The 10,594-nt window shown below is 32.4% G+C and overlaps 1 protein-coding gene across 2 annotated transcripts; it reads left to right on the plus strand.

Moving 5' to 3' along the window:
* The first annotated feature begins 2,900 nt into the window (after positions 1-2,900).
* Positions 2,901-8,940, plus strand: LOC120279254 (ORM1-like protein 3). Of its 2 annotated transcripts, XM_039286132.1 has the most exons (4): positions 2,901-3,213; positions 4,740-4,881; positions 6,518-6,524; positions 8,492-8,627. In XM_039286132.1, exons 1-4 carry the CDS (start codon positions 3,028-3,030, stop codon positions 8,625-8,627), a joined length of 471 nt encoding a protein of 156 aa, XP_039142066.1. In that variant the 5' UTR covers positions 2,901-3,027. The 2 variants fall into 2 exon arrangements, with proteins under 2 accessions (XP_039142066.1, XP_039142064.1); XM_039286130.1 differs by lacking the exon at positions 6,518-6,524 and having other exon boundaries at positions 2,908-3,213; positions 4,740-4,889; positions 8,492-8,940.
* Positions 8,941-10,594: the final 1,654 nt, after the last annotated feature.

A 10,594-nucleotide genomic window follows, 5' to 3' on the forward strand; every position in this document is an offset into this window, starting at 1 on the left:
GCACTCTTCCCTCCCCGTTGAATCTAGCAATACCACAAAAACTCTCCATAATATATCGGCCGAAAACCAAATCGATAAAACCAAAATGAAATGAAGAACAAAAAAATAAGCCAAGAAGAAGAAGAAGAAGAAGAAGAAGATGTAAACAACAAATGTAGCAATGATAGGCAAACAATAAAAAAAGTGCATATATATATATATTACTGTCGCGATGAAGACAGAAAAGTGCATAGAGGTTAGACTAGACGTGATATGATTGGGCGGTATTTTTCCCTCCATCCCAAGGGCAAAAAAGTAAAAATATATGTCACTGTCGCGATTAAGACATATTGTCATCGCCGACATGAGTATCTGCTTAAACGCTCAGCTTTTTTTATGTTTAAACGGATACATATAGTGTTTAACATAACGATCATCGGGTTTAAATAAAAGTCTATATTATGTAAATAATACGTAAAACCGCTTTAAATAAAAGTTATTTAACTGCTTTAAAAATATATGTTATTGTTTTAAATCGAATGCTTTCACCGACATCGCGTCGAAGATGGGTACCTCCTCGGGTCACTGCTTTAAAACATCTTTACGTATTTTCTTAAACACCGCTGTCATTGTTTAAAGAGTAACTAGAGTATTGTTTAACTTTTTTTCTATTGTTTACAATGACGCTCTTTTTGTTTCCCACATTGTTTTTTTACTAGGTCTCTGCTTTAAATTTCGTAAGTTCACATTCAAATAAGCTTGTTTCGCTTTTATTTATAAAAGATTTACAACATTTACAATATTTACAACGTTCTCTCGGACTTTGATCACTCACGACTCGACCTTCGTATAACGAAACAAGTGTCCCAGACATTCGAATGCTCACAGCGGTTGCATAACATGCGCATCAACTTGAACTTGCACAACGTACAACATTAAAAAAAAGGTTAAAGAAACACATTCATGAAAACGACTATTAATCAATGTGTCATGGTCGGACTTAAGCGAAGATCCTGATAGTTAAACACATAACGTAATAGTTGTACACTCAACGTAATGTTCTTAAACGGTAATGTAAAGTCTCAAGTGATAAATATCAACCCCGCCTTAAAGGATGTTTTCGATCTCCCTCCTCTAGAGATCCTCCGCAATCACGCAATACGTGAAAACTTTCTTTTCTTACCCAAGTCGAAATGCTCGCTTAATTGCTTGCCCGTCATCCACCGCTGAATAATCCTCTGCATTCAGGCAATTATGAGAGCATTTCGGCTTGGGCAGGAAAAGATAGTTTAACTTGTTGCGTGATTGCGGCTAAATGATTCTCAAGATAAGGAAGAAGGTTCACGAAACATCCTTTCAGATAGAGTGGTTGTCCATGGGAAGAGGAGGAAGAGGAGGAGGAGGAGGACGACGACGACGACGAGGAGTGGTTGTCCATGGGAAGGGTTCTTCCTGGTTATTTATGGTGTGAAGTCCACAAGCAGGCTGACTCTTCATATCCGAGAAAAAAGTTAAACGCACAGTGGACCGACATTGACTGATGACAACGAACGGGTGTTCGGATATTTATGTTACCTTATGCACGGGATACCATAACCTTGCCACCTGCCCGTGCCACCTGCCAACAATTCAGATCAAACGAAAAATATCTCCGTTTTACGCAGAGACTTTGAGAATTTACACGTTAATATGAATAGTTATACATGTAAAGATAATGTTAAACGGAGATGGCAAGTATTAAACGGATATGACAATTATTAAACATATTAGTAATATATTTAAACGGATAATAGCAAATAGTTAAACATTATTTAAAATATACAAATAGATAACCATAAACGAGAAGAACTTTACAACGAAATGAACTCGTCGTAATTACTGTTCTTCTCGTCGTAATACAACTTTACAACCATAAACGAGAAGACGATAATGGCACATGCTCTGCCTCGACAATAAAATCGACTATAGCTCATTTGAAGATGAAGTGCACTTAACCAATCCGATGGAAATCAATTTCATTTTCTGTTTGAGAAACCGATTTATATATTTCGGGTATGATAATGAGGAGAACAACAAGATGTAATGCAACTCCTAGGCATTGCTCTATCGGAAACCAAGCTAAATCCCTTCAAAAGGTTGAACATGATGTGATTTGGCGCTTTCCTTTCCCACCATTTTCAGGCCAAAAATGAGATTTCACAACACTGGACCCATTTGAAGCTGAATCGGTGAGGGAGTAAAAAGGGAAGTTAAACACTAACTAAGCAGTCCGGGTGTGTAAAAGTAGGAGGGGATTTTTGGGAAGTTTTAAAAATTACGATGGGTGAACAGTAATTTTTCCTTTTATTTTATAATATGATATTATTCTTTCCTATGTAACATAAAAAAATATTATTATTTTTAATTGAAAACCCAAAAACACATGAATATATTAAAATTTTTAAAATCCATAAATAAAAGTAAATATTGATCATGTACTATACGTCGATAAAAATTAACTTTTTCATCTTTTATTACAATATATAGATAAAAATAATAAAATAAATTATTAACCTAAAAAATAATACTAAAAAACCTTTTAGCATATTGATACCAATAACCATCAAATAGTAATCCGATGATTATGATCATTATAAACAATACTTAAAAACACATTTTACAATGTTATATAATATCATATATAGTAAAAAAAATATTATTTATAAAAATAAATGATTCAATAATTATAAATTAAACAATCCTAAAGAGCAGTAATCAAGGAATGTAGTTAGATTATTATTAACTATATATATATATATATACATACATAAAGAATATGTACGGAAAATAAATGTAAAATTAATTGCAACTGGACCCAGAAATAATTATAAAATTAATTAATAAAATAAATAAATAAATAAAAAAAAAAAAAGTCCATGTTTGGGGCGTTTGACCGATAGTTTCTCTTTCTCGGCGTCTCCGCCCTCCTCTATCAACCCCCTTCTCCTTCTCCTTCTCCTTCTTCTCTCCGAGGACATAGAGATCGAGATCGATCGATTGGAGTAAGAGATGGCCAAGCTCTACATGCAGACGGTGCCGCCTCCGGATCTCAACAAGAACACTGAGTGGTTCATGTACCCCGGCGTCTGGACAACCTACATCCTCATCTTATTTTTCTCCTGGCTTATCGTCCTCTCCGTCTTCGGTTGTACCCCCGGCATGGCCTGGACCCTCGTTAACCTCTTCCATTTCTCTGTATGATTTGATTCCTTTTGTTTTTCTTTCTTTTATTATGGATTGAGTTGCTGGATTTCGAGGTTTTGAGGAGGATTTGATGTTTTTGTGTTTGGGATTGGTTTTTTTTTTTTTATATGATTCATGATGAATTGTTTGATAAAGATTTGTTTTTTTTAATCTGGATTTTTATTTGGTTGCCTGGATTTCTCGAAAGTTTTGTTCTTGGGAGTGTCGGTGTTCCGGAATCGGGAATACTTTGTATGAATTTGGGGGTATTTATTTATTTTGTTTGTTGGGATTATCTGGATAATTGGATGGGGTAATAAGGCTGCATTACATGTGATCTTTGATGTGGGATTGGATGTTGGTGTAATTGTTAATCGGAAGTCAACGCCAATGTTAGGTTTTGGTGTTTTTTGCCCAAATGGTCTTGTTTTTTGTGCTTAAAACTTTATATTGTTTCAAATTGAACTCTTATGATGGAATCAAGGCGTTTGCATTTCATGTTTGGTGGTCATGTACCTGCTCTTTTGAGTCTAGGGTTTTAATTCAAATGATGTAGAGGTAAGATTGATTTGATTGAAACTGATCACTGAGCCAAAAGTTTTAGTTATGCAATTGGAAGTATCTTGGATTATCGTGAATCGTGAACTACAGGCTTGTTCTTTTGATTTTAGGGTTTATATTTAACTGAGCAGGGTTTGATTTGATTGAAATGTATCATTGAGGCCAAAGTTTTAGTTGTATGGTACACGTGTCTTAGAGAATTATGAATCCTAACCTTTATTAAGTTTAGGTTGAAGTTGTTTCATGAAGTTTTGTCAACAGGTTAATGCAAAGTATTTCTAACTATTTTAAGATTTTATGAACCTTTTCTTTATACTTGCAGAGTTGTTTTTCCTCGCTTGGTACATTTAAATCATTTCATATGCCTGTCTAGCTTTCATTCATGCAAACTTTGCATGCTACTTTTTGAGAACTGAAAAAATTTCTAATAGTTATTGTGAAAGCCAACATTGCTCTTCTATGCTTGAGGGTGACATGAGCAGCATTCTGCCATTCTGTATTCTTGAATTTTTGTGATCTGATTCCGTTATTTCCAAAGACTATCGTAGAAGACTATCGAAGACTTTGTTGTATCACTTGTTGAGGCTACTTGTATAACAGGGCTTGCTAACAATGTTCCCTATACAGTTTGGTAGGCCTATGACTGGTTCATTGTATTCAGTTTTTGGTAGTAATATTATTACATGCTTTCTGAATTCTTCTGTCAATATAAATGAAAGTTAAGTCGTTGTCTCAGGATATTTGTTATTTTACATCTTTAAATTTGTAGCTGATAAAGGTCGTTGCAGATAAAACCATATTCGTTTGCTTTTCACTAATTCAATAAGATGGATCTTTCTCACCTAATGAATACAATTGTTTTCACTTTGTCGTTTTTGATTTAATTGACACAACCTACTAAACATTTCTCACTATTTTTCATAAATTTTAAGATCTGAACTCTGTCATTCTTTCTTTGCTGTGTTCTTATGTTTCAGGTCACTTATTACTTTTTCCATTGGAAGAAGGGCACTCCATTTTCTGAAGACCAGGGAATTTACAATAACCGGACATGGTGGGAGCAAATTGATAATGGCAAGCAGCTGACACGTAACAGGAAGTTTTTGACAGTTGTACCCTGTTGTCCTGTGAGTATTATGTTTGCAACTTGCAGAGTATTATGTTTGCATCTTTAATCTGCAAGTTGTCATGTTACATGTTTGGTTTTAGTATGCTATTATCTTGAAGGAGCTATATGTCAAGGTTTTGAATTTGTGAATGATCTGTCCTGTTCTTAAGCACTTGCTTGAAATCTGAGGGAGAAATTAGAGGTGCAGCTTTTGTATTAAGATTCAAAGTTTTTAGCATTATGATGCATTATATTCCTGTGAATAATGTCCTTTTACATCATGGATTTATGTGTGTCATTTCTGACTAGCATACAATTATTTCAAAATGTGATTTTTATATTCCTGAATTGCATGGAAACTCCTGTTAGTCTAGAGCATCATAACATTGGCTATTTATGTTGAATGGCTTTATTTTTGCATCATGATTGTTATTGTATGACAAACTCTATGGTTTTGTTGTCAATTGGGCATGGTTGGTTCTCATTTGGTATCTGTGTAGTGTAATGGCCTGCTCAATTGGCCTTTTGGATTTCTTTTTTTGTCCTTTTATTTGATTTGATTAGTTCACATTATAGTCATGCCTCCCTCCATGTTTAATGGCAGGATTGTAGATATGAGCATGTCCACAACTTTTTATGTTATTATATAATTTCAAGTAGTTTTATTTTTGGTGGTCCATCTTTTATGTATGATATGACATGATTATAAATTATTGTGTAACTAGAATCTCTAACCTCTCTAACCTTTGTGGTTTAGAAAAGACAGGCCTTCTCTGTAATGAAGCTGTCAGCTTGTTGACCAGTGAAATGCAGATTTTTTTTTAATAATCTTTTATGCTGCGATTAAGCTTATTCATGTTCAAATCAGTAAAATGCACGCCTATCTTATTTTATTGTAATCTTGATGGCCCTTTTCTTTGTCATCTGGTTATCTTAAAGATAGTTATGAACATTAGATTTTCTTTTTGACTGCTTTGGGAACACTTTCCTGAATTCATTGAACACCATTTCTGAGAAGTGTAGGTTACTTTATGGCATCATTTTATCTTCTTTGAGTAGATGAATTTACTTTTAATGAAAGATGTTCATGTTTTACCTATTCATTATTTAGTTACAATGCGTGTGCTAGTCATAATCATGTGATAAGTACCAAATAAATTGTGTTAATATATTTGTTTCTAGTATTCATCTTTTCAGCAATTCTCATACAATCTGATCCTGTAGTTCATTGAATGGTGTAATACTAGTCCCATTGAATACAAAGAAACATCTTTTGGGATAATGTTCTTTCAGGGAATATTGCCCCATGGTCATTATAGTATACCATATTGTCATGAGTGTTATTCTGATGAATATTAATGCTCAAACAATCGGTATTGAACTTTTAAGCGTCTTGTATTTTTTGTTATAATGGTTAGTGCCACCAATTTTTGGATAGTTTCTTTTTTGGAGCAGGGTCTAATTAGAGGAGGTAAGCTGTAGGTTAAAATGTAATAAGTATATGTGTCGTATTCTAAATCCTCAAAAAGTATATACCATGGATATATAGGTACCAATGAATACATTGATTGATTGTGAAATTTTGAACAGAAGGATGTTTGTTTTTAAGTGATTCTAACTGATAAATACCTATATTAACCCTAGGAGATGTTTTGTTGGGGAGATAAAGAGGTAGGGTTAAGGAATTTTTTTTTAAAAATTTGGGTTAGAGAGCTTTTATTTGAGCTAGCTAAACATGTTTGCCTTGGTGTATGTTGTTTGTCGATGATGTGGTTTCAGTTGATGAAAGTAGGAAAGGTGAAATTTTTGGAAGCTAAGGCTTTTAAGTTAAGGTAAAGATGAAATATTTAAAATGTAATTTCAGTAATAAGGTGGGTAGAAATGAAGGAGAGGTTATGATGGACAATACTAAGATTGGTAGAAGTAGAGGTTTGGTACCTAGGCTCTATAATCCAAGAGGATAAGGAATTTGTAGAAGATGCCACAAATAGGATTAAAGCATGTTGGGTAAAATGATGGGAGCTTCTAGAGTTTTATGTGATTCTAGAACACGTATTATATTAAAGATAAGTTTTATAGAATGATTGTTAGGCTAAATATGATGTAAGGGTCAAAATGTTTGGTGGTTAAGAAACATTATACTCAACGGATAGGTGTGGTTGAGATGAGGATATTGAGATAGATGTTATGCATTACTGGGAAGAACTCATTAAGGAATGCATTTATTTGTAACAACTTAGACATGACACCTATTACGGACAAGTTAAGAGATAATCAATTAAGATGGTATGGACATGTCCTTATATGGCCGGCAGATGCCCCTGTTCTTTAGGTGGAGACTGATCTTTAGGTGGAGAGTCGTAGAAGAAGTAGAGTAGATTTAATGAGTGATTAATAAAACTTTACGAAATGATATGTCTGAACTTGGTCTATCCAGTTCTTTGGTCTTTTGATAGAGTAACGTGAAAGGAAAAGATTCATGTAGCCGATTCCAAATAGTTGGGACTGACGACTGATTGTTGTTGTTGCACCAAAATTTGACTTAATTAATATTAATAAAAAATTAAACATTTTAAAACTAAATTTTACTTTTAGAAATAATTATAAATATCTATCAATATTAAATTTAGGAAAAATTACTCATTAGTTCCTGGAACTTTTTGTTTATTCCATTAAGTCCTGACAAAAAATTATCCTCTGCGGTCCCCTTTTTTAACAATTAGTTCTATTTCATCCCTCCCTTCACCTTTGTAAGTTCGAATTCTGTTTGACAACACACAAATTTGAATAATTTCGCCAAATAGTAAATAGATACACAAAAAACCAAAGGGCAAAACTAAAAACTGAAGGTGATGTAAGAATAGTAAATCCGAAGTATCAAAATCAAAGAGTAAAACTAAAAATTGAACGTGATGTAAGCATAGTAAATCTGAGGTTATCTAGCCGTTGGACTTAAAAGTGATTCTGGTGAAAAAAGACTTTCAAGGGATTTGGAAAAATCAAAGGTTTTTTTGGCTCAATAGTAAAAGTTGTTTGGACTCTTTGAGCAATTCCTCTTAAATTTATTCATTTAAAAAAATTTAAAAAATAAGAATATTGTTTTTCCCAAATTGTTGGGTTGAGGGAATGGTGCTTATCCCCCAACAAACATGGTGCTAGTGGTTTGCGAAGCATTATTACATTATTTCGTATTATTTCTGGTAGAATGTCCCTTTATATAGTCTGTTTTAAAATTGCCACCGTTTGAACTCATAAATTCCGACAATTTAGCAATTTCTTTTTTTATGACTACATTCAAAAAATCTCATTAAGCCATCTTTTGATGATAATGAACATGTATTATTTTCATCTAACAACTATATCAGTATGAGCCCAACATATCCTCACCACAAGTCATTTTTGCAGTCTTCATGTTAGATGTATTCGTGCTCTTTTATTGGACTTTATAAACTCAAGATTAACTTGAGGTTTTCTAATGACTGCCAAATTATGTCAATCAGCTTGTTCATTTCAAACATACCGTGTCGCCACTTCTGGAATTACTTAGTAGCTGGCTTTCTCTTTTCTGCACAATAACTCAGGAATGCCTACTCATCATCTTTGTATTTTTTTCCTTGCCAGGTACTTGATCGCCTCGCATACAACCGATTACCAGTACCCATGGATCATCCTGAACACACTTGCCGTATTCGTTCTTCTGGTTGCCAAGCTACCGAACATGCACAAGGTCCGCATCTTCGGAATCAATGCAGACTAGTAAGAGCTGTGTACAAAGGCAATAACCTTGGTTGATATTACTGGATCTCTATATTATATTTCTACTCGACCACGCTTTCGACTCTCAGTGAAGGTAGCAGCAAATTCTTTAGCAGATTTTTGCTGATACCTGTACAGAAACAACTGTAAGAAAGCTAGAATTTGGTATTGTACTGGAACTTTTGTTTTCTGTTAAAACAAAAGGGCCTTTGTATACTGCCTTTTGACACATAAACCAGTTCAAGTTTGTTCTCTTGTATTAATTAATCTTTTTCTTTGTAGTGATATCTATACAGTCAGTATTGTTATGCTTACTGATTCTTGTCTATTGGTTTTATTATCATAACTGTAACTCTTTGGTATCTTTGAAATTCTTATAACCCTGAAGTTTTTTTTTTATCAAAATCTATTGAGTTTTTATTTTTATTATGATCATTTTTATCTTAAAGGTTATATTATTTCTGTTTAACTCTACTCTTGTAGGGAATGGTGGGAGTATTTACTAAAAAAATGACTAATTATAGAACTTTTGGAAAAATACCAGTGTTATTTGTTCTGTGATGGTAAACTTGACAAAAGATTTGATTGTGTTTTATAATTAAAAAAAGGTATTAATTAGTTATAATGAAATATTACAGGGACTCATAAGTAGTTTAATTATTATTATTATTTATCAAATTATTATTTTCTGAGTATATTTAATGTTGCTTTTCAAATTCTTAAAGATTTTTTCAAATAAAAAGCTAGAGAAAAAAAATGGAAAAGAATTTTAAATTATACCTTTGTATATTAATTTTAAAGGTTTTTTTTATTTTAGATTATAAATTATTTCTAAAAATTAATATCAAAGATAATAAGTTAAGACCTACCACCCTACAATGGGGTAGTTAGTATATTATTTCTCTTTGTAACTCAAAAATAAAGGGTTTGAATCCTATATGTGGCTTATTTACTGTTCTTTTAAAAAAAAAAAAGTAAACGGATCTTAGTTGGCAATAAGATATCTACATTTTATTTTAAAAAAATAAATAAAAGATCTTAGTTGACAATAAGGACTGATATAATGAAGTTTTCGTACTTTAACTAATATACAGATGATTGATTTTATTTTTAAATCATGAGTCAATGGAAAATAGGTGATAATGAATATAGGTAATATTGGCACAAAAATATTCTTTCTTTTGAAAAAATCATTATCTTTTAAAGTCGGTGTAAAATATTCTTTGTTTAAAAAAAAAAATCATCACTTTTTAAAGTCGGTGTATAATGATAATCACCATTAGCTGGTATAACTTCAAAAGGTACAATAATATCTAAGAAAGTTGTCCCATAATCTATTGTCACTTAACTAAAACATAGTGATTAATAGAAAGACAAATCTACTCATAACTTAATCCCACTTTAAAATATTAATTTTGTTCCCTAATCAAAGAATTAACTATTTGAGTACAGATTTCAAGCTAGTCTTATTTAATCACACGCCAAAGCAAACATAAAGAACAAAGCTATATATGTAATGGGATAAAATTCTCAATCAAATATTCCTCTCTAAAATAACTATTTATTTGATTTTATATATATCTAGATGATACACTATATATATATATAGACGAAACGTCAACTGTGGACATTCATAGAACTTCCGTAGTTGAGCACAGTGAGGATTAGGGAGCACAATGAATGTCAATTGGGTTTTGTTTTACGTTGATTAGTTGTAATTTTGTTTATAAAAATTGTTATAGGTCTAGTGAAAATAGAGTGAACGGTTAAAATTTATTTAGTTATTATGTTGAATTTGATTGAATGGTTTATATCAAAATACTGTGCATTTTACTTTTGAAATCTACGGATGTTCATAGAAGATTGATCCTCGTGTGTTCAAAAGGGTAAAATGCTTACCTTGATAATAGTGACCAATGTGATGAAGCTTCCTTACTTCAACTAGAATATTTTTGAAATCACGAGTCA

This window comes from Dioscorea cayenensis, chromosome 16 (genome assembly GCF_009730915.1).
Source record: "Dioscorea cayenensis subsp. rotundata cultivar TDr96_F1 chromosome 16, TDr96_F1_v2_PseudoChromosome.rev07_lg8_w22 25.fasta, whole genome shotgun sequence".
Lineage (NCBI taxonomy): Eukaryota > Viridiplantae > Streptophyta > Magnoliopsida > Dioscoreales > Dioscoreaceae > Dioscorea > Dioscorea cayenensis.

What these genes read in the sequence shown, in the direction of transcription:
- LOC120279254 (XM_039286130.1), top strand. Translation starts at nt 3,028, where the DNA reads ATGGCCAAGCTCTACATGCAGACGGTGCCGCCTCCGGATCTCAACAAG. An exon ending in TTAACCTCTTCCATTTCTCT is followed by an intron (nt 3,214 to 4,739) that starts GTATGATTTGAT and finishes CTTATGTTTCAG; the next exon opens with GTCACTTATTACTTTTTCCA. An exon ending in CAGTTGTACCCTGTTGTCCT is followed by an intron (nt 4,890 to 8,491) that starts GTGAGTATTATG and finishes TTTCCTTGCCAG; the next exon opens with GTACTTGATCGCCTCGCATA.